The sequence below is a fragment of the Pinus tabuliformis genome, chromosome 9 (genome assembly GCF_031772625.1).
Source record: "Pinus tabuliformis cultivar Carrire ecotype Pingquan chromosome 9, CPIR1, whole genome shotgun sequence".
In the NCBI taxonomy this organism is placed as follows: Eukaryota; Viridiplantae; Streptophyta; class Pinopsida; order Pinales; family Pinaceae; genus Pinus; species Pinus tabuliformis.
Window position 1 is genome coordinate 537172462 of NC_142307.1, and position 23666 is coordinate 537196127.

General features: G+C 37.6%; 4 protein-coding genes across 4 annotated transcripts in view; all 4 read left to right on the forward strand.

The window, feature by feature from the left end:
• The first annotated feature begins 7307 nt into the window (after window positions 1-7307).
• On the forward strand, window positions 7308-10697 carry LOC149149630 (uncharacterized). The gene is made up of 2 exons (XM_089438880.1): window positions 7308-9382; window positions 9538-10697. The coding sequence occupies exons 1-2, from the start codon at window positions 9306-9308 to the stop codon at window positions 10082-10084; spliced, it is 624 nt and encodes a 207-aa protein (XP_089295006.1). The 5' UTR covers window positions 7308-9305; the 3' UTR covers window positions 10085-10697.
• LOC149149631 (alcohol dehydrogenase 1-like) overlaps window positions 10682-23666 on the forward strand; it is a 110497-nt gene continuing 97512 nt past the window's right edge. Inside the window, exons 1-3 of the mRNA XM_089438877.1 lie at window positions 10682-10736; window positions 10832-10917; window positions 11003-11073. Of these exons, the coding sequence (XP_089295003.1) occupies window positions 11034-11073 (40 nt within the window). The 5' untranslated portion in view covers window positions 10682-10736; window positions 10832-10917; window positions 11003-11033. The remainder of the gene's footprint in view (window positions 10737-10831; window positions 10918-11002; window positions 11074-23666) is intronic.
• LOC149149632 (uncharacterized) lies at window positions 11865-14758 on the forward strand. Its single transcript, XM_089439108.1, has 8 exons — window positions 11865-11973; window positions 12137-12273; window positions 12378-12448; window positions 12588-12645; window positions 12690-12744; window positions 13640-13776; window positions 14091-14137; window positions 14248-14758. Exons 1-8 carry the CDS (start codon window positions 11865-11867, stop codon window positions 14741-14743), a joined length of 1110 nt encoding a protein of 369 aa, XP_089295234.1. The 3' UTR covers window positions 14744-14758.
• Window positions 15078-17922, forward strand: LOC149149633 (uncharacterized). Its single transcript, XM_089438875.1, has 6 exons — window positions 15078-15390; window positions 15963-16084; window positions 16487-16542; window positions 16895-17098; window positions 17338-17406; window positions 17522-17922. The coding sequence occupies exons 1-6, from the start codon at window positions 15080-15082 to the stop codon at window positions 17612-17614; spliced, it is 855 nt and encodes a 284-aa protein (XP_089295001.1). The 5' UTR covers window positions 15078-15079; the 3' UTR covers window positions 17615-17922.

Below are 23666 nucleotides of genomic sequence, written 5' to 3' on the forward strand. Positions count from 1 at the left end.
AGTACCCCACACCTTTTCCTGGGAAAGTTGACTTGTGCGTCGGTAACATTTCTCAATTGATTTCTAAGAATTTCTTGGCTGTACCAAATGGTGATTTCATTCCACATTTGTTTGTTTGTATCTAGAATCGAGTTTCGAAGAGGACCAGACCCAGACCCGACTTCTATTACCCTGTCTCAACCTCTTGGATCCTCTCTCGTACAATAATCCATAACATTGATCTAATTTTTATTTAATTTCTGCAATAGATTATTTAAGCATGCTGCTGGTAAATAGTTCTATTCTTTTAAATTGCTTGCCACTTTTTATTTTAGTTAACAGATTCCTAAATCAATAAATTATTTGTTACCCTGTCTTGCCAGCCTTGTTCTGAATCTGATGTCATAGATTTTACAATCTTTTTGTTTATCCCTGTAGGGTAATCTTTACCACCATTCCCAATTATACTTGCCCAGAATTATATTTTTTGTAAGCTATTCATGCTAAGAATAATTTAAGGCAGTAAGTTAACAAAACAGTAAGAACTGTCATGACATGATTTACAGCAAACAAATACGGTATTAATAGATCAAGGATGAATCGTTAACTGAACTGCCTTTCAAAGGGCCTAACTTGGACTAACCTCTCAATACTTGGCCTTTCAAATGAAAAGCTGCATTAGTTCTTTACTTGTAAGGACAAAGTAGGATAGATTGGAAATCTCAAATTTAAACTTTTAACTCTTGAATTACTTTCACAGGAAGCCTGCTGTATTGTTTTTGATCTTTGAGCCATCAAGCTACATTCCAAACTTCAAAGACACATTCAATCTGAATGAAAATTCTTTAATCACATTTGTTTCTTTAAAACAGCAACTATAAATGATTTAGATATTATGTGGAAAATACAAAAGAAAAGGCATATGTCTGCCTGCTGGTTGTGCCAGTTTCTGCATTTCTGGGCATTTCTGGGCATTATCTTTTTGTTTATCACCTTTTATTGAGTACTTGCCACACTCCCTTTCCTGGTTTTTTTGTTTTGTCCAGTATATGTTGGTTGATTATTGTTCTTCTAATACTGTTGTCAATCTAGGAGTGTATCAGTAATGAGTTTGTGCATTTCCAAACGTCTGCCTTGCAATTTTGAGATGCAGGACTGCAAATTCACATTTTTGGAGTTGATTGGGTTTATCTCTTATGTTTTTGTTATGTTTTTTTGTTGGGATTTTGGAATCAAATGAGTGGGCTTTTTGTCCATTATTTCGCTCTCTTTAAAAAGGCTTCTATGAACGCTTTCTCATCCAATTGCACAAACCTATTTTTTGGTTCATCTATATAAATGATACTAAATGAATTTTATGAAAAGCAACTTACAATTAGTTAATGTTTTAGTTATAGTGTGAACCACCAATGTAAGTGATTTGTTTTAATATTTGCAAATCTAATTCCCCGCTTTTCAATTACCATGTAAAACACTGTAATTTACTTTTCCGCTGGTACACGCTGGTCATCGTGGTTAGTGCCTTCGTCACTACTGAGCTTTATATATGCTTGCCTATCTATATAGGTTTCCTTCTTTTACTAATCCTATCGGCCTCTCTTTGTACCTTTTGTAGCAATTGTCCCAAAAGGTACAAAGAGAGGCCGATAGGATTAGTGAAAGGAAGAAAGGTCTATAGATAGTCAAGCATATATAAAGGTAAGTAATGACGAAGGCAATAACCACGTTGACCATCCTGTACCAGTACATTTTGATATTAGAAGAACAAAACCAAAACCAAACCATTCATATTAATATAGTAAGTGTAGAACGCGTTCATACTTAAAAGCTCAATAGGTTCAATAGATTATTGGCAGCACGGTTTTTTTCTAAATGAAAAGTAAATTACAACGTTGTACATGGTAAATGAAAAGTGGAGAAATTTGTGATTTGCAAATGTTAAAACAAATCACTTACATTACTCGTTGACAGTAGAACTAAAACATTAACATTATTAAAATTTTCAAACCGATTTTAAATTCATGTATTGTATTTTTCAAAGTATTTTGTTTTACATACTTAAGTCCTCAAATATAGTGGTTTTAGATTCCATTTTGGCAAACCCACCATTGAAAACAATATGTATTTCTCTGGCCCTCAAAGCAAGCTTTTACCACTTATTAATCTATGCTCTGTCCAAGATACAATTCAAACTTTCATTTTCAAGCATTTTAAGAGGCAAAACAGTGCAAATATTTTAAATGTTCTATTTACTTGTCTGAATTTCTACAAATAAAATATATATCTTACATCCCCACCCCACCTTTAAGGGGTTTAAAAGGAAGAAAGTTAAAAATTTACATCAAGAATTTGATTCTGGAAATTTCTGCAATCCCTACACATCCTTCCTTTAAAGGGCATTTTACAATTTGTCTTTCGAAAAATGGAAATAGTCAACCAAAATTTTCAGTTATACTTTAATCTGTGTCTCCAGATAACAATTCCCCATGATCGCCAATTCCCACAGAACATTGGTCACACACCAATTGCCCCCACTTAACACTGCTTATGCATCACTCATTCGCAATAGGTTAACAGGTTTCTTTGATATCCAATTCTAACAATAGTTTTAGACCATCTTTGTGTTTTGCTTCCTCACATAATCTGTGTCTCCAGATATTTTTCCTTCTACACTCCCATACTCCCATACACTCATTTTCCTTCTACTCAGACCAATCATCTTCAACTTTGATTTCAAACCAAGAAAGGGGTTCAAGGTTTCTACAATTTCAAATTCAATTAAAATGATTTCAGTTTCTTGGAATTTTCTCTGGAGCAATCTTTGCTGCCCCAAAACTGTTTATACCCTTTTCCATAAGTAGGATACATACGCAGCGACATTTTTCACTCAAACCCTGAAAAAGAACAAGCCTTCAGGGAATTTCGTCTGGATCTTTTATCATTAATGTAAACAAAGAAACACAATTTATAAATTCCCACTGTTTTCTTGAAAAAGGAATCAGAAGAATTTACATTTTAAATGGCAAATATGAATACTTTCGAAATTGTGATGAGTTTCTTCTTCCGTATCTATCACATAAGTAGTTTTAGTGCCACCCCATTGTTGGCCACTCTTCGCCGCTACATCTGTAACCTGGACACTTTGCCTACTTCAATCGCCCTGCACAGTTCAGATCTCTTTTGCTACAGGATCTACGCATCAATTCTGCACTCAATGGCTCCACAATTATAGCCCCAAGCATAATTTGTCAGGGATTACCCTAGATTTGTCACGGTAACAATCTAGAAAGCAAATACTCAAAACTAATTGATTGAATATATATATATAACAATAGTGTGGAGATATTTTCTCAGCCCATCGAAATAACTCATGATGTGGAATACAGTTCTTGCTTTCAGACCTTTATGGACCAACTGACCAACTGAACATATCCATTCATTACCAATAATGGATTCTATGATACATTATGTAATCCATTTGTGGCCTTCTTATCCTAAGAATTGAACATTTAGGAATTATCATACAAGCCTCATTCATCATCCAGGGGCCAGGAAAAACTCTCGTTCAGGAAGTAGTAGTAGTTTACAATTAGGGTTTTCATTCAGGGAGTAGTAGATCTGCATCTTGCAACAATTGCACAACTTCTTTCATAGAAGGCCGCAACGCTGGCAGTTTGTGTGTACAGGATATTGCAATTCTCAAAGTCTGAAGCATTTCTTCCTTAAATGAATTGGAAATCTTCGAGTCAAGAACCACAAGTGCATCTTCCTTCTCATATATTTTTTATGAAGTCCAATAAAGAATATCCTTGTTCTCCCAAACTCTTGTTCAATGGCTCATTTGCCAGTTATGAGCTCCAGCAAAACCACAACAAAACCGTAAACATCGTTTCTTTCTTGCGACCTTCAAGGAGTATGCATGTTCTACCAGGAAAATAGATAAACAAGGTGCAATTCAGGGTTCATCCATTTGCAGAACCTTGTGTGGGAAACATCAAGGAAAAAAATGGAACACATAGGCTAGGCAAAAGGGATGGTAAATTTACTAGGAGCAATGTAATCGTGAGTGCCTACAAAAATTGTTGAATCCCCTCCTCTGTTACAAGCTTGAAGAACTTTTGCAACACCAAAATCAGTAATCTTGGCCTCATAAAATTGATCCACCAAGATATTGGTAGACTTGACATCTCTATGAATAATTGCAGGGGAGCAATCGTGGTGAAGATAAGATAATCCATGAGCCGTCCTTAATGCAATCTTATGTCATGTTGGCCAATCCGAATTATTATTGCTATGCAAAGCTTGAAACAGGTTCCCATTAGGCATGTATTCATAGACCAACACATTAGACTGCCTGTTGGACATATAACAATAGAGCTTCACTATGTTTCTGTGGCGAATGGTTCCCAATGTTTCAACTTCTTCCTTGGACAATCGATGGTCATACTCTCACAGTAAATGCTTCCCACTTCGTTATTCTTCTTCTTATGTTTGTCCGTACTGAAATCATCTATATCCATTTTGGAGGTCGTCCAGAGGTGCTTCACTGCCACTGTTTCATTGTTGTGTATGTCAGCGCGATAAACCTTGCTGGATGCCCCACTTCCAATTACATTTGCTTTGTCTTTCAATAATAAAACCCTAGAAAGCTCTTCTGCATTGAAGCTCAAGTTATGAACATACCTCCAGCCTATCTGCTTGGTGACGAACATACCTCCGGAAAAATACAAGTCCAATGACGAATATTAATGCTGTTGTTATCGCTCAGAAATTGTCCTGGTTGTGGAAGGAGATCTCTGAGATAACCTTTTCAACCAATCTTTGGGTTGGAAACTGACCTTTCCAACCGAGGGGCTCCCTCTCTGAATCAACTACCCAATGTCACTTAGGCAGCTGCTCATGTAATTAAGCAATGGCCAGATCTTTGGTAAGTGAGATATTCAAAAGAAATTTGGTTGGGCAGGAGAGGGTATCCATTGGGCGATGGAGTCACAGGCTCTGGAAGATAACCAAAGGTTTGCTGGATGTTTGGTCGAATGAGCAAAGGCTTGACAGAGGCAAGGTAGAAAAATGTTTTCTTAGACATAAAATTTAAGATCAGTTAACAAATGAAAAGAGAAACACAATCCACTACAAAGGAGCACCTAACAGAGGGCGAATTCCAATGAAGTAGCTTTAGAAGGAAAAGCTTGCACGTATTGATTACTATATTTCAGAGCATCTAACTTGGACGAAATCTGAAATATTTTCCCTTAATAAGATACTGAAGAAAGATAATATGAATGGAAAACAATCACATGAAAGAACACAGACTAGAAAGCACTTTTCACATGAATCTCTATGGCCAAAGCTCTGGTACTTCTGATCCAGAGAATTTGATTAAAGTTCAGAAACACTGTTACAAAAATTGGCCCATGAAATTCCTCAGGACCCAACCCCTGACTATTACAAATCATCCCTTCAATAAACAAAATAATAACCATATGTTACTGGTTTACTGGAAAGAAAATCAATTAAAATCATAACAAATAAGCTAAAAATAAAAGTTGTTGCAATGGATTTGAATTGCTGTAGCTGCTGATGGATTTATCCTATGCCTGAAGATTTGGAACTTTTATTGCCACTTGTGTTTTGACTGCCAACTATGTCCTGCAAATCTGGAATTGCTGATTTGGTGCCAATCAATCATCAGTCCACAAAATTTGGAGTAAATTTTGACCTGCTAATTTCTCTTGGAATGCTTTGTCTTCGATGGATTTGAATGCTCATTTTGTGGCCTAGAATCTGCAGCAAGTTCTTATTTTATGTTCCTCAAAATCTAGAAACAATTTAAGTCTGATTTTATGCCTGGAAATGCTCAAATAATCTCTTTTTAGATGTACTGCCACCTGAGCCTGCCATTTGTTGCTGACAGCCTTTATCCATTTTAATGTGCTCTCGATTGTGCATGCCAAAACAGTCCCTTTAAAGTTAAAAAGGAAATATGACAAGAGAATAATCCTCTGCTTATTTCCAGCGAATTACCAAAGTCAATATTAGTTCGAAGGAATAAGAGTTAGCATAAAAATTTGGAGGAACTGATATCTTCAACAAAATTACTGTCACAATCTCCTCAATCATAGACATACATACTGCAAAGTGTGCAACAGAACAAACTGGTTGCATTCAATGACCCCATTTTTGCTGTCCATATCCTCCCTGTTGGATTAACATTCGATTGCAAATTTTTGTACTCCACTGAGTCAATCTTGCAAAACTATGGTCATATATTGGTCTAATTCAGCATGCACATGATTGGGCTTATCTTTTGGTCACAAATCTATTGAAGCTAACACTAAAGAAATTGGTTCCTTTGCTAGGAACTTTATCTCACCCTATATCTGAGTGAAGTGAAGAATGAAAAGTTCACAAAACAAGTCTCAAAAGGATCGAGAAGCATTCAAAACCCTTCCTCTTGAAGCTACAATTCTCAAAGTCCTCATAGAAAGCCGGATTCAAAATAGCTTCCAATTGATACATTCCAATTCTTGAAATCCTTAAAGTAATGTCAACTTCACAGGGTTGCAAAAGCGAGTTTGAACTTCTCCATTCCTTTATTATCACATTGTTTTTATAACAAGATAACAAGAAACTTGCATAATTGTCTCACTGCAACACTCGATTCTGCTACAAACTGGAGGAAGGATTGAACCATTGCCTCGAATGTTATAACTTTATGGCGATTATGACCCCATAGTTATTCAAACCAGACCTCTAGGAATTTGTAATACCACCATGAATTGTCTTCAAAACTTGTTAGTAAAAGTAAAAGTGCAATGCGCCCACCAATCAACTTTATTTGGCTATTATATCATCCTGTGAGCATGCTTGTATGATGTCTGCATTTAAACTCCTCAGAGAGCTCTATATTCCTGGTTTGGAACAAACAATCCTCAATAGCAAACACAACATATGTCAACAGGGGGTTTCACATGGGCTTTTCGCTTCAAAAGCATTCTGAAGTTTGTGACCAAAGTAGGAAGAACACTTGCAAACTAGGCGTTTTCCTTCATCTCTTCATCTGTCATAAATGCCCCTTAACTCAAATGACATCGAGTGCGTTTCTGACACAATTTCTTCCTGATGTAGAACCATCTCATATGAGAGAACATTTGTGGGACGATCTCTGTAGATATCACTGCAAAGGTCACAATAATTGGGCATTTGATATTTGTTTACAAACCCTGGGCATTGCAGTAAAATCTAGACTCCTTTAGAAAGATGCATACATGTCATTTGGCATTCAAATGCACTAATGGCGTTCCATATTGCTTGTAAACTGGCACATAGGGTTTTGAAAATTATCCTTCGCGGTCCATATATTAACACGAACCTTGCAACGCTTACTATGAAATCTGGATAGAAACCCTGTCCAGCTATTGTGGATCATGAGGCATTACTTTAAGAGACAATTACGAGATCAGTTTCAAAGCAGAGCTGTAGGAGATGGATCACACAACAGAGCAGAACTTTATGCTTTTTGGTAGATTCTGAAAATAGCAATAGAGAAAGGTTTAAATTGTCTACAGGTGATAACAGATTCCAAACACATTGCAGAGAGGTCAAATGGAAATTTCAATCAGGAAAATTTGCAGCTGGCCCATCATTGGACGGAATCAGAGAAGCAAGGAAAGATTCCATGTCATTATCTTTTCAGCATGTCTGCAAGGGATAAATATGAAGGCTGATATATTGTTCAAGTAAGCACTGAGGATGCAGAACAGATGGATGGAGATGATTGAATACAAAGGCATAATAAAATAAATAGCAGGCATTTGTGAAGGAAGCAAAATAGACTGTGAAGAGGAAACAAAATATACTGTCACCTTAATAAAATAAATAGCAGGCGAGCCTCTGAGAGTAACTTTAGGTTTATGGATGTTATCACGCCTATAGCATGAGAGTGACTGAGGCTTAATATATCCATAACATCAGTGGGACCTAGGAACATGATGTTTGAGTGGCTGACATGTCTTCTGAGGTTTTTGTTGCTAATGTGGATTGGTTAGTTGATGTGTTCCATCGATTCCACTTCATTAAGGTCACATAGGAGGTCGAATCCAATCATAGTAGCCTCTCGTTGCATGTTTACCCCGGTTGGATTGTTACTTGGGTAAGATGTGTGAGGAGGGTGTTACACATAGCCCCTTTATCTCATCATGACTAACCTACTTGGTAAATTTCCCGATGCGAGCCTCAACTCCACCAAAGAAATTAGACCATAGGGATAAAGAGAGTGGCTCATACAAAATAGTCTTAGGACCATGCTTGGAAAGAAGAAGTGGCCAACCCAAATAAGAATATCGATAACCAACCATAGGGGGGTATTATCCCAATTTCACCCCTCCACCATGTATCCTCCTCACCATAACCCACATACCCATAAAACGACCCCTAAAACCACTTGGTAAATATCCAATTACACACCTGAGGAAGACTGTGATTATGACCCCCCCTCTTGGATTGCACCGAAAACACTAAAGACAATGCTAAGGTGTCCCGACCTCTAAAGAACCATTTTCCACACAACCACAAACATAATAATAAGCCAAGAAAAGAACCAAACCAGCCACAACACAACAACAAGGTGAGAAAATAAAGATGGGGGCATTGGACTAGAGGGGAACATACCACAAAAAATTTCATATAATCGTTGTTTCTCCCAACTATTTCCCTGACCCCTAGCCACATAGTTACAAACACGCTCCCAAAATCTCCATGCAATCACTATAAAAAGCTCATGAACAAAATATAATCTCTAAAACATAAGAAGGAAACAATAAAAATATTCATTATAAAAAAATGGAAACCAAGGATTATACATCTTATATTCAAGCAAGAAAAGATCCTAATTCTATTGCAAATAGTAAAAAGGAGGGGTAGTGAACAAATACTAATAATGATAAGGAAAAATATGCAAGTTTCTATCCTACCCAGTTTCTCGTCCAGCGTTATTGCATATTAGCCAATTGAGCTTATGAAAACCAATTATGAGATTCCATTAATCTTTAACTTTAGTAAGGCAAAACCACCAAGGCTGGAAGCTAACTGCTACCACTCCTAGGTATATCCTTACCTAAGTTTGATGATCCCTCATGTTAAGCTGACTTTCGAAGCATCTTGCCTCCTAGATCCTTTCACATTTGGTCTTTTTCACTATAGGATGCAACCATATCTCACATAGATACTCGATAGCGTTATTTTTTACTGGAAAATATTTCAGAGCTTTTAAGCTCGCTAGAGCTGCTCCACAATTTGCGCTCAATTGGATTTAATTCTCTCCTACAATGCACATCTGGCATCCATATTGCGCGGGCTTCCGTTTATTCTCGGCGCCGAGAACTTCAGGTTTTCCGTCCGTTTGGTAAGTTTATTCATTCCGTGTTTCTCTTGCAGCAGCAACGCCTGTTAGTTAATCTGTGCATAATAATGCGGGCGGGGTTGCCGGTTAGTGTCGTTATTCTTCAATGGAATACCATTAGCTCTCAACAGGGTTTTCTTTTCCTCCTCCCACTGCAGTTTTCTTTTCCTCCTCCCACTGCAGAAACGATGCCGACTGGTTTCCTTCCCGCAGCCGGCCCCATTTATGGAAACCCTCCCCGGACCAAAATTTGGGAAAAAATTACATAGAGATACAGCACCAAAGTCATTTTACAGCCAAAGTCATTTTACGGACAAGAATTTGCCGATAACAGGGCTCGCCAGTGGGGATTCGATGGGAGCAATGGCTACAAAAGGGTTTTCGCAATCAACGGGCGGATTACATAGAAATAATAGCTGGTTCCACCGACATTTTCCACTGGCAGCCATTCTGCCGTCTCCAATGCGGTCTATGAGAGACTGGTTGGACGCACGCAGACAGCAGATCAAGCCTCCAGCGGCTCAGAATTGGGCTTCACAGGCCGAAGAAAGCTATAGTTTCCAGGTGGCTCTTGCGCTTCGTTTGACAGCTGCATCTTCATGGATGGATGACCTCCATGGCTTTCAAATACACAACTGTTGCAGCACCCCACTGTTCTCTTTTCGGAATACGTTAAAGCAACGGCATATCGCCTCTGGGTACTAGCTAGCCTCAACTAAAGCTTCACAGTATATTTTGTTTCCTCTTCACAGTCTATTTTGCTTCCTTCACAAATGCCTGCTATTTATTTTATTATGCCTTTGTCTAGATCACATCTGAACCAAAAATATCAAATCCCTTGAGATTGAGATACTAGGCTGATGCTAGAGATTCAATTATTATATAGATATATATTTACTTAATAGAGTGATTACTGTACAGCCAGTTTGAAATTGAAATTCGATGAGTTATACGGAATCCATCGACTGAAAATCCAAAATGGTGTGCGCAGTGACTTGACAAATCGACAACCCAACCGCCACAAATTCCTACATAAAACCAACAGGCGCAGGAACCTAGCCGCCGGTATGGCAGGGTGGTTTATACAGAATCCATAGAAAATTCGGTGCGCAGTGACTTGTCAAAACGGAAGAGAAGGAAGGAACCGCCTTCATGCCCACACACGCGTCAAAACGTACAAGTGCTGTGAAATGTTTTTTGATCCGTCGGATATAAATTAAAGGTCTCTGCCCTGCGCAGCTGCGCGAATTCTCTTTCATTACCTTCATACCACACTAAGCCAGAGAAGCATTTTGGTAGATCTATACTTGAAGCAAAATGATAAGCTTTACTGCAAGCGAAGTTAGCACATGCAAAGGTAATTAGTATTGTCCACTGTATAAAGGTCTCCATATGATTTTTTGTTCAGTAAGAGAAGGGTAACTCATTTTCAGTGATCCAATCCTTTTTCAGTGTTAAGCACAAGGGAAGGTCTGGGGAGATCGACCCTTCAAGGAAACCAGCAATCTTTACTGCAGGGCAAGTTCTCGCATGTAAAGGTAATTCAGACTGCCCCAATATCTAAATTCCATTTGGTTTGTTAAGAGAATGATAACCCATTTTTCAGTGTTGACTACATTTTAGACCATTTGGGGAGATCGATCCTTCAAGGAGAATGCCAGGGTCTACTGCAGGCGAAGTTGTCGAATGCAAAGGTATTTAAGAGTGCCCAAATTGTAATTTTCATACGATTTATCCAGTTAGGGAATTATAATCCATTTTCGGTTTTCAATCCATATCCAGTGCTCATGTTGAGAAGAAACCATTTGAGGACAAGGCCGATCCTGCAACCTCCATTGCAGGCGAAGTTATCACATGTAAAGGTAATTAGGACTGCCCACGTTCTAACAGTCTCCATATGATTTACATAGTAAGGAAATGATAATCGATTTTCAGTGTTCAGCACAGTGAATGCATATAGCTTAATTTCTGGCCCATAAGTTATAAATTGGCTTCAACTATATGGTTTGCCATATAGCCTTTTGGAAATGTTTTTAGGACTGTAACAACATACTATTGAAAAATTTGCTATCCTAGGACCTACACATTAGTTTCGAGGATTGGTCTGCTGTAGGATATAACCCATACATATCGTAACTGCAAATGATCTAACTTGTCCAGTATGCAGTAAAACGCTATGAACATAATAACAATAAAATAAACCCTCCTCGGTTGGTGAAGATGTATATCTTGCCAAAATGGGTAGTGTCTTTAGGGGTAGAGAGGATGGAGTAATGTCTTTACAAAATGTTAGATTGGTTAGATTCGTTGTGGGGTGAAATTTTTGAACTCCATATTGGTAGCCAAAATGTAATAGTGTCTCTTAGGTTTCTGAGGATGGATCTAGGTTAGCCAATAAGGCCGAAAAAATAAATCGGATCAGCCAGTGGGACAGAAAACTACTAACAGTGGAGTGCTGATTCTTAGTACTTACTACCATGAAACAATGGAGCAGGTTATTCTTAGTACTCACTACCATGGAACAATGGATTATGTTAGCCAACAGGGCAGAAAACAATGGAGTAGTGGTTCCTACCAACAGAATTTTGATTTTGGTTGGTTGTGAGGTGAAATATTCTTGCCATGTTAAACTTTGTGAAGATGGATATGGTTTGGTCAATAGGATAGTGTCTCTTACTTAATGTTAATGTTAATTGTTGGGGATGGAATTTGTTTGTCATATTAAACTCCGATATTTTTAATTTGATTTTGTTATAGCTGCCGTTGGTTGGGGACTGGGGCAGCCTCTGAAGATTGAAGAAGTGCAAGTGGCACCTCCACAGGCAATGGAAGTCAGAATCAAAGTGCATTATACTGCCTTGTGCCGTACAGACCTTGTATTTTGGGAAGCAAAGGTAAGTTATGAGAAATATTAGCAACTTGGTTTTAAGCACGATAGGTATAAAAAACGCTGGAGGAGCAAAACTTTTAGGTGTTTGATAGATCTATGGTATTTTAGTTTGATAGGCAGCTAGAGGTTTGCGTTTGGGTTGTTTGGATCCCTGTTAGTGCTTGCTTGGTAGATCTGAAGTATGTTTTATTAGGGTTACAAATACACAGAAATATGCAGACATAGACATTTTTCCACCTGGGCTCTAGAGCATCTAGCTTCTTTGGATGCAATTAAATTTTCTTCATAATGAAATGTCTATTATTGCTTTGGTTGCAGGGTCAAACGCCACTCTTTCCCCGCATCTTTGGACATGAAGCAGCTGGGTATCCACTCTGTTCTTGCCATAAAATTTTGTATTCAAAATCATAATTCAATTAGGAGGACAAGGCCGATCCTGCAACCTCCACTGCAGGCGAAGTTATCACATGTAAAGGTAATTAGGACTGCCCACGTTCTAACAGTCTCCATATGATTTACATAGTAAGGAAATGATAATCGATTTTCAGTGTTCAGCACAGTGAATGCATATAGCTTAATTTCTGGCCCATAAGTTATAAATTAGCTTCAACTATAAGGTTTGCCATATAGCCTTTTGGAAATGTTTTTAGGACTGTAACAACATACTATTGAAAAATTTGCTATCCTAGGACCTACACATTAGTTTCGAGGATTGGTCTGCTGTAGGATATAACCCATACATATCGTAACTGCAAATGATCTAACTTGTCCAGTATGCAGTAAAACGCTATGAACATAATAACAATAAAATAAACCCTCCTCGGTTGGTGAAGATGTATATCTTGCCAAAATGGGTAGTGTCTTTAGGGGTAGAGAGGATGGAGTAATGTCTTTACAAAATGTTAGATTGGTTAGATTCGTTGTGGGGTGAAATTTTTGAACTCCATATTGGTAGCCAAAATGTAATAGTGTCTCTTAGGTTTCTGAGGATGGATCTAGGTTAGCCAATAAGGCCGAAAAAATAAATCGGATCAGCCAGTGGGACAGAAAACTACTAACAGTGGAGTGCTGATTCTTAGTACTTACTACCATGAAACAATGGAGCAGGTTATTCTTAGTACTCACTACCATGGAACAATGGATTATGTTAGCCAACAGGGCAGAAAACAATGGAGTAGTGGTTCCTACTAACAGAATTTTGATTTTGGTTGGTTGTGAGGTGAAATATTCTTGCCATGTTAAACTTTGTGAAGATGGATATGGTTTGGTCAATAGGATAGTGTCTCTTACTTAATGTTAATGTTAATTGTTGGGGATGGAATTTGTTTGTCATATTAAACTCCGATATTTTTAATTTGATTTTGTTATAGCTGCTGTTGGTTGGGGACCGGGGCAGCCTCTGAAGATTGAAGAAGTGCAAGTGGCACCTCCACAGGCAATGGAAGTCAGAATCAAAGTGCATTATACTGCCTTGTGCCGTACAGACCTTGTATTTTGGGAAGCAAAGGTAAGTTATGAGAAATATTAGCAACTTGGTTTTAAGCACGATAGGTATAAAAAACGCTGGAGGAGCAAAACTTTTAGGTGTTTGATAGATCTATGGTATTTTAGTTTGATAGGCAGCTAGAGGTTTGTGTTTGGGTTGTTTTGATCCCTGTTAGTGCTTGCTTGGTAGATCCGAAGTATGTTTTATTAGGGTTACAAATACACAGAAATATGCAGACATAGACATTTTTCCACCTGGGCTCTAGAGCATCTAGCTTCTTTGGATGCAATTAAATTTTCTTCATAATGAAATGTCTATTATTGCTTTGGTTGCAGGGTCAAACGCCACTCTTTCCCCGCATCTTTGGACATGAAGCAGCTGGGTATCCACTCTGTTCTTGCCATAAAATTTTGTATTCAAAATCATAATTCAATTAGGCGTGTAGTATTTCCTCCTGATTAATTGCTGGCCAATTCTGGCACTGATTGACAGAGTTGTTGAGAGTGTTGGAGAAGGGGTAACTCACCTCAAGCCGGGTGACAAGGTGCTTCCGGTATTTACAGGAGATTGCAGGGAATGCAAACACTGCAAGTCAGAAGAGAGCAACATGTGTGATCTGCTTAGAATTAACACTGAGAGAGGGGTTATGATAAATGATGGAAAGTCAAGGTTTTCCATCAATGGGAAGCCGATTTACCACTTCCTTGGTACATCGACTTTCAGCCAATACACTGTTGTGCATGCGGGATGTGCGGCCAAAATTAGTGACGAGGCTCCTCTCGACCAAGTTTGTATTTTAAGCTGTGGTGTCTCTACAGGTAAATTACTTGTGGATCTTTTTTTTAATCATCTTTTCCATGCACATGTTCAGTATCAGCCATATTTAGTACTATATCTGTCCATATTAACTATAAGCATTATAGTAGACTGTGACCAAAACGTCCAAACAGATTGGTCAGTGCAGATGGCCGTACCTCCTCTTCTGTGAAAACAAATTTCACGACCTCCTAGGCTTTCTTTCCTTCTCTGACTTTGAACCAACTTCTTATCGGGGTTCACCTTTGCCCTAATAAGTTGGATAGCTTCTTTTTTCAAGAGACCTTGCTTGCCATATTCCACCAGTTCTGTGTGATATTTTCCTATTGAGATGGGCTTATGTAAGTTTCTACCTTTTCCCATTTATATGGTTTATATAAGCTTCTGCTGTAGATTTAAAATGACTTTTTTGTATTTTCTATCTTTTCCTTTTCTATGCCCAAATGCGAAGCCCTCTATTTCTGCTTGATGCCCAAAAGCTTGGTCTTAAAAATCCTCCAATGAGACCATGGTGATCTCTAAAGCCCGTGTCCGCCCTACCAGCTCTCCAAACAACCCCCACCTCATTCTTTCTTCACCATTGATCTCGCCTTTGCTCTGTTCAGAGGTTTCAACAGTCTCGCCCGCCATGGCTCGCGTCCTCGCCATTGTTCTGAGCACTTTGTTTTTGCTGGCCGTATCTGTATCTGCTGCCAGGTCGTTTGAAGAAACGGGGTATATTGATATGGTCACTGACAAGATCCAGAACCTGGAGTCCAATTTCGTTAAAATCTTGGGAACCAATCCCAAGTCTCTACAGTTTGCGGAGTTCGCTGTCAGGTCTGTGATGTGATTTATTCAAATGGTTCTGATAGCTGAGATCTCTTCTTATCTTATCTGTGTCTGATTGGGTTTTCTAGCTTTGTGTTAGAATCGCATTCATGGCCGCCTTGTAGCATGTACTGTTGCAATATGAATGGGAATAGATAGTTATGTATGGGGGTATTGAAGAGGTCGGTTAAAAATTGCATTCAGTGAAAGTTTGTAATACTTTTCTTTCAATCTTGTGCAGATATGGCAAGAGGTACGATTCTGTCCATCAGCTTGTGCATAGATTCAATGTTTTTGTGAAGAACGTGGAGCTGATCGAGTCAAGAAACAGAATGAAGCTTCCTTATACTTTGGCAATAAATGGTAATTTCGCCCTCTTTTACAGTTGTTTGCATCTGTACTGAAAATCTGGATAATAGTCTTAAAATTGGCGACAATTAATCACATAGGCGTTGCTGAATCCCGTCGCAGTAGGATATTATTCATAGAAAAACGCGGAATGACTATGGGGGTTTTGAAGAGGTCGGTTAAAAATTGCATTCAGTGAAAGTTTGTAATACTTTTCTTTCAATCTTGTGCAGATATGGCAAGAGGTACGATTCTGTCCATCAGCTTGTGCATAGATTCAATGTTTTTGTGAAGAACGTGGAGCTGATCGAGTCAAGAAACAGAATGAAGCTTCCTTATACTTTGGCAATAAATGGTAATTTCGCCCTCTTTTACAGTTGTTTGCATCTGTACTGAAAATCTGGATAATAGTCTTAAAATTGGCGACAATTAATCACATAGGCGTTGCTGAATCCCGTCGCAGTAGGATATTATTCATAGAAAAACGCGGAATGACTATGGGGGTTTTTAAAGCCCCGGTCGTTAGGAGAGTAGGGGCTTTACGTGGCGCTTAATCAATTGAAGCGTCAGGAGCAGTAGAAAAGAATATTTTTGGGGCATTTCTCAGTTCCACTGGACAGGGAAGAAGGGCCTGTATATTCTCACAGCTGCCTATATGGACCAGCTGACACTTGGATAACTAATTTTGGTTGTATCTAAATGAATGGTTAATTCCTGCTTTCCTGAAACTCAGCTCAGCCCTTCCTTTTTCATGCAGGTACAACTCTCTGTTTCCCAGGTTCTCAGAATTTCTCTGTTCTGTTTAAATTGCAGGTTAGTGCTCTCGAAAATGGGTAGGCTGAAAAAGAGTGCTCTCTGAATGGTTAAGCAGGTAGTTGAGATGAGTTGTTTTCCAATTGAAAGCAGTATACCCCACAACAGACAGGGGTTCACGTACTTGATAGAACAGTTCTCTGTGGTATGAACAAAGAATAATTGAGTACATCGTCCACTGCTCTGTGTTTTTCGTTGGTTAAATGCTCTGTGTTTTGCAATAAGAGAGAGCAGGTTGGGCTCTAGAGCCCAAATGGGAAGATTCCTTCTACATTAAACAACAAAAACATGTCAGCATTTTAGCCTTTCATCACATTCACATACTTCACTTTTATATCATTTGCATGTTCAGCTTTGGAAGATGCTCCAGACACTCACAATGGGTTGCACACTGCTATTAATCTGTATTCTATTACAAATGGGAGGCAGGAGGAATGTAACTGTGATGGCCTCTGTTGCTTTTCCTGGGATGAAAGAGCAGTATGAGACGCTGAGATTGAGCCCTGGGGCTTCTGAAAAAGATTTGAAGAGAGCCTACCGTCGCCTTGCGTTGCAGGTATGCAAGTATCCATTTGAAGCTATGTCTCTTACTTTCAAGATCAGATATTTTCAATAAATCTTCCATGTCTGAAGCAAATAGAAAAAGAGATATAGGTTTGAAATAGAAATTAAAAATGTCAGACTTCACACATTCTTGAGAATTTTTAAGAAAATTTGTTTGGCAATATCCCTGGTCATATATAATGTCAGAAAACATTAATATTGCACTCATATGTTGATATAATCTGCTTACAGTATCATCCGGATGTTTGCAAAGGAGATGTGCGTGGGGTTCAATTTCACAAGATCAATCAGGTTTATGAGGTAAATTGCCTGCCTAAGAGTAATCTTTATCTATATGCATTTTCATTCTGTAATATGGGACTCTTATGCAGGCCCACGGTTTTCTGATTGTTGTTACTTTTGTGATAATGAGCAGACGTTAATGTCCAGTTTAGCAAAGGCAAAGCAGCAAAGCTATTCTGCTGATTACTCTGTCGAGGGCATGATGGGAATCAATAACGCTTATTAGGACGAGTGGGAAGAATGGATGGGATAAGAAGGAGCTGGAACCCTTGATTATTCCTCTCATATTAACATTTATGCTTGATGAAATTTTATCATAGACTGTGTAGGTGTCTATTGTCCTACCTTGCAAACAGTTATGGCCTCTTCATTACCGATCCCATGTTGACTGTTATGGGCTATCTATAAAATTCCTGCTATTGGCAGAAAAACAACTGTTTAAGAAAGCCCATAAAGCTTCTTCATTCATCTCCTGGAAATACAATATGTTCTTCTAACTGTATAGTTGATTTTATTTATCTTCCGTTGGTTTTTTCTGAGTTGTCTCTCTTTTAGTGAGTCATTTGATTTGGTCATGGGTCCTGATTATTAGACTACCTGTACATATGTTTTGTTCATTTATACTCTCAACTACTTGTACATACCTGTGGGATATCTCTCTGGACCATGTGATTATTATGGGGATCTGCTCTTCATTAGAGAGCTCCTAACTATTCTTCCTGCAATTTGTAATGACACTCATTTAATGGAAACCATTATTTTGATTAAGAGATCTTTGATCATTGAGATGAAATGCTGCCGTTTCATTACGTAATGCAAAATTTCTACATATTTGATCCTTGAGACATAATGAAACCGTTTCATTCCATAATGAATTTTTCTATTGTATATCATCCTGAACAAGGCATTATTCTTGGCTGTAACTATAGGCAATCCCTGCCTGTACTTGCAGGATTCAAATGTTGTTGAGTTTTACCATTAATGTTAATTTTATATGTTTCATCTGGGACTGAGATATATTCAATCAATTAGTTTTGAGCATTTGTTTTCTAGATTGTTACCGTGACAAATCTAGGGTAATCCCTGACAAATTATGCTTGGGGCTATAATTGTGGAGCCATTGAGTGCAGAATTGATGCGTAGATCCTGTAGCAAGAGAGATCTGAACTGTGCAGGGCGATTGAAGTAGGCAAAGTGTCCAGATTAAAACTACTTATGTGATAGATACGGAAGAAGAAACTCATCACAATTTCGAAAGTATTCATATTTGCCATTTAAAATGTAAATTCTTCTGATTCCTTTTTCAAGAAAACAGTGGGAATTTATAGATTGTGTTTCTTTGTTTACATTAATGATAAAAAATCCAGACGAAATTCCCTGAAGGCTTGTTCTTTTTCAGGGTTTGAGTGAAAAATGTCGCTGCGTATGTATCCTACTTATGGAAAAGGGTATAAACAGTTTTGGGGCAGCAAAGATTGCAGAGAAAATTCCAAGAAACTGAAATCATTTTAATTGAATTTGAAATTGTGGAGTGTAGAAGGAAAAATATCTGGAGACAGATTATGTGAGGAAGCAAACACAAAGATGGTCTAAAACTATTGTTAGAATTGGATATCAAAGAAACCTGTTAACCTATTGCGAATGAGTGATGCATAAGCAGTGTTATGTGGGGGCAATTGGTGTGTGACCAATGTTCTGTGTGAACTGGCGATCATTCCATTGGTACAACATGGGGATATTTAATCTGTGCAGCAGTGGGAACTAAGTTACTAACACATCAATGCCTTGCTCACTACCATTTGCAAGTAAAGTTCCAGAAACAACTGCCATTGCATAAGCAGTGTTATGTGGGGGCAATTGGTGTGTGACCAATGTTCTGTGTGAACTGGCGATCATTCCATTGGTACAACATGGGGGATATTTAATCTGTGCAGCAGTGGGAACTAAGTTACTAACACATCAATGCCTTGCTCACTACCATTTGCAAGTAAAGTTCCAGAAACAACTGCCATTGAGGCAGTGTCACATGTGCTTATACTTCTCATACAAGCCTTCTTACAGAAATGCTCTTTGGCTTCACCAACCAGTCCACATACGGTGGATGCACCTTGGCAACAACAGTTTTTAACTATATCAGAGAAATTAGCTTCAGCAGAAAAAGTGTAGCAGGAGGTGGCAGATGAGGCCCACTTATCAACAACCTTGTACATTTCTCTTGCCCTTATTTGTTGCAATATTTCTAGCATAATCGGATCACTACATGAGTATTTGACCCAACTTTTAGCACATCCTCTGACGCAGTGACTGCCATCACTCTAAAATTGCAGGAGGAATGTTAACTATGATATGTGACTTGTGCCTATCATCTGCACAACTCACTTCTGAAATAGTGGTCATACTGTAGCAAATTTGTTGTTGAACTTCTCCTCAGAGAAAATTTACATTATCAAATGCCAAGCTTACTGTCCACATACACCTTTGACATCAATGCTGAAATCACCAACACGTCTCTTTCTCTTCAAGTTTTCTTTCATGCAGTCAATGTCAGATCTGGCAGGTTTGCTTAAGTGCTCGAGACAATTTATTTATCTCTCTTTTTCCAGTTAGTTCTACTTATTACAGGAGAGATCGGACTAGACTATGTTGAACAAGTGCACAAGAATATTACATGTTAAAGGCAGATCCCTGGCATATCTCTTTGGAGCAAAAGAAGCCCCGTCTCCTAGCTTTTAACTTCCTTAGGAAATTATCCAATTCACTTCTTCAAGGGACATCAACAAACAGCTATCAAGGATCATATAAAAGGGTCCCACTGCAGTGAATTGTTCTTCAAAGGACTCCCTTCTGCAGGTTATGGGCAATGAATAAGTTGTTGGTGACAACGAACAGGTACTGCCTCACAGTATAAATTTTACTTATTTTTTGTACATTGTCTTCAGATTCAGATCATAGATACTGTATGTACTTGTGTACCAGATGTAAGTCCCATCCTCTAGATCAATTATAATCATACATGGGTGTTCACGTAATATCCTTCATTCTCTTTAATCATTTATGAATGGTTTGTGGTGATTTGATTGCCCTTCATCCTCTTTTTGATGCAGGCATTGTCCAAGAGTTCCGTAAATTTTGGTGTGCATTCACTCACCATGAAACTTGGGACTTTTTTCACATCCTCCGGGGCACTGTGCAGCACTATGCTTGTTTCCATATTTACTTTAGAAAGTCAGAAATTATAATCATATTGCCTTCGTCACTACTTACATTTATATATGCTTGACTATCTATAGAACTTTCTTCCTTTCACTAATCCTATCGGCCTCTTTTTGTACCTTTTGGGACAATTGCTAGTTTGTTACCCTGTCTTGCCAGCCTTGTTCTGAATCTGATGTCATAGATTTTACAATCTTTTTGTTTATCCCTGTAGGGTAATCTTTACCACCATTCCTCGGTTGTAATTTTTAAAACAAGCTTAATAGGAATAATTTGATAACCGGAAAGAGCAGTCACCCAACACTTTACAGGTCCTTTCACGCGTAATGTGTACCACTCGTTCCCTGATATATAGGGATACATTGTATCAAGTCTGATTTCACCATGTAAACGAATGTTTCCTTTTTCATTGTCGGGACTTGAAGTTTTTAATACTCATCCATATTTTGAGCCAACTTACCTTGACTCTCTTATGGTTAATTAACTGATTTTTTTTAATCCTTTTATTATGTCTCAGTAAAGCCCAAAATAAGAACTGATGCACAACAAGTTCTTTTCTACATCATACATAACACTTTCCACTTCCCATTTTGTAACAACATTCCATATTCAAATCATTTTTATAATCATCAAGCATAGTTATCTGCAAGTAAATGACCAATTTCACTTATGCATCTGCTCGCTATTTATACTTAGTCTCTTACATAAATTCTTATTTGCATTGATATTTATGGATATTGTTTAAAAAAAAGGAGCTTTGAATATTGCCTTAACTTTTACTTTTTCACTCCCTTCTGCAAAATATATCTATGTTCCATATATGCATTGGTCATATCTTCCTTGTGGCATAACCAAAAGGGAAGACACCTCGAGATAAATTGTTTACATACTGCTCTCCCTTACAATTCCATGATTTTGATAAACAACTCATATCGACATAGAAATGTTTTAGTCCTCCTATTATGTTATTGTATCACCACACATGTTTTACTACACTAGTCTTAGATGCATGCATGTACAATTCCTTTCCCATTTTATTTCATATTTCGCTTATGTGTATATACAAACACTCCAGTATTATATGAAACATGATTATAAATAGTCTTTATTTTGCTATATTATAATTAGGGGTTTGATAGCTGCATAACAAAATTGTTTTGATTACAACACAACCTGAGATTTTTTAACATAGGTTCAAGAGGAAATAGAAGGGGATGGAACAAACTAACTAACATGTCATGGATAGAGAGAGTAGAAACAAAAAGATCAAATTATCTATTATTTTTGATGCAAACTTTGAGGAATTTAACTAGTTAACTCAAACTGAGTCACTTGTACCTTGGAGGTCCTCCTCCTCCTCCTCGTACTCCACATGCATCACATAATATGCCTTTGCCTCACCCAATATAATGTAATTTCCTAAACCTTAGGCTCCCCAACAACAACTATCTTAGAATGATGGATGGGAGGCCAACCCTACAAGTTTTGCCTCTAGATTTTCTCATTAGCTCATTTCTTCTAATCAATTTGTGCATATTATCATTACTCATCTTCATATACAATTTTATCTATTTCATGTTACATTACTTCATGATCAAGAACACCTTGACTCCCTTGCATAATTGGCTTGGGTAAATTTCATGCATATGTTATGCCTGTACACTCCCCTTTTGAGGCTACCTCATATAATACTTTATGGACAAAGTTGGGGACCCCACTTACTTTGAAAAATTAATCAATTAAAAGAATGATCCCTCCTAAATGCCTTCTCCCAATTAAAAAGAAAATACATTTATAATGATACACAATTAGTTAATAGACAGTTTTTCCTTGCAACTACTCAAGGGAGGTTTGAAACTAAATAGAAGGTAAGAAGGGAGGATGGAAAATGCTAGTGAGAAGAGTTATGCATAAATTCTGAAAGTTGTCTTTTTTCCTCTAATTCATTATTTCTATAGTACTAGAGCTTACTTGTTATGTTGACAATGAAAATACTTTCAAGAGCGACAAGGAGAAAAGTGAGGTCATCTAATTTCTAGTTGTTTTGAAAGGCTATTGTTTATTTCTTGCATCATTTACTATTGTTAGAAGGTCTGATATTTCTTTTGTATCAATGCTAATTGGAATAATTTTGTAGAAATCATTGTTTTTCAATCTTATTGAAAGAGCTTGTGTTTCCCAACATTGTATGAATTCTGTTAAATCTTAGACATTTTAAAGTGATTTCTTGTCCCAATTTTCACATAAATTAGTCGAAACAACATGTTGTACTCTCATTTTATTAACAAAATTAGTATTTTTGACTACTGATATTTTTAGCATATTTTCTCCAATGAATTTTCTTTATATATTTTTTATTTTTTCTTGCAAATTTCTTTGATATCAATAACATAAAATTATTATTAAATTCACATCAGATTTTACATACATACTTGTGCAACCTATGGATAGTAGGGCATGGTTTTTTAAAAATATGTCTGTAAATGTTGGCTGTTATTTTTTCTTGATTTCAAATTATTAACTTACACCAATAAATATAATCGTACATTCAATTTTCTTTTTGCTTATTCAACCATTGTAAACATTTTTTTTTTTTTTTGTTGCACAAATATGCTAAACAAATTTATCTTCTTCATTGTAAATAAAAGTTGTTGTAAATAAATTGTATTATAATTCTGGGCATTAAACCCTAGGGTTAGTCCCATTATCTCACTAGCCTAGTCATATTAGAGGGTGTTAGAAACATAGCATAAAAGCTTTGCTCGTCAACAAAGGGGACTCAGATCACAACCCTGTTCTTCTAGATATCAAGCCTTTTCCCTAACAACTCACCAACCGCTTAAAATTAAATCCCTCTTGGTTCAAAGAGCCTTCCCTTCATGAAGCTTTAAAACATCATTAGATCCCTTTCTCCTCCCTTATATCTGAATCCTCCTCCATTTAGTTTCAGAAAAACCTCAAATGGTCTAAACAAATAATATCCTAATGGGAAAAACACAATAGGAGGATGACACAAAAGCTTTGGCTGACATTGAGTCTAATCAGAAAGAATCATATGATCAAGG

Coding starts and splice junctions, on each gene's coding strand:
- LOC149149633 (XM_089438875.1), top strand. CDS start 15,080: ATGGTGATCTCTAAAGCCCGTGTCCGCCCTACCAGCTCTCCAAACAAC. Junction 17,099..17,337: donor ACCGTCGCCTTGCGTTGCAG/GTATGCAAGTAT, acceptor ATCTGCTTACAG/TATCATCCGGATGTTTGCAA. Junction 17,407..17,521: donor AGATCAATCAGGTTTATGAG/GTAAATTGCCTG, acceptor GATAATGAGCAG/ACGTTAATGTCCAGTTTAGC.
- LOC149149632 (XM_089439108.1), top strand. CDS start 11,865: ATGGAGCAGGTTATTCTTAGTACTCACTACCATGGAACAATGGATTAT. Junction 12,449..12,587: donor GCTTGCTTGGTAGATCTGAA/GTATGTTTTATT, acceptor CTTTGGTTGCAG/GGTCAAACGCCACTCTTTCC. Junction 13,777..14,090: donor TTGTATTTTGGGAAGCAAAG/GTAAGTTATGAG, acceptor CTTTGGTTGCAG/GGTCAAACGCCACTCTTTCC.
- LOC149149630 (XM_089438880.1), top strand. CDS start 9,306: ATGCACATCTGGCATCCATATTGCGCGGGCTTCCGTTTATTCTCGGCG. Junction 9,383..9,537: donor TCAGGTTTTCCGTCCGTTTG/GTAAGTTTATTC, acceptor CTCCCACTGCAG/TTTTCTTTTCCTCCTCCCAC.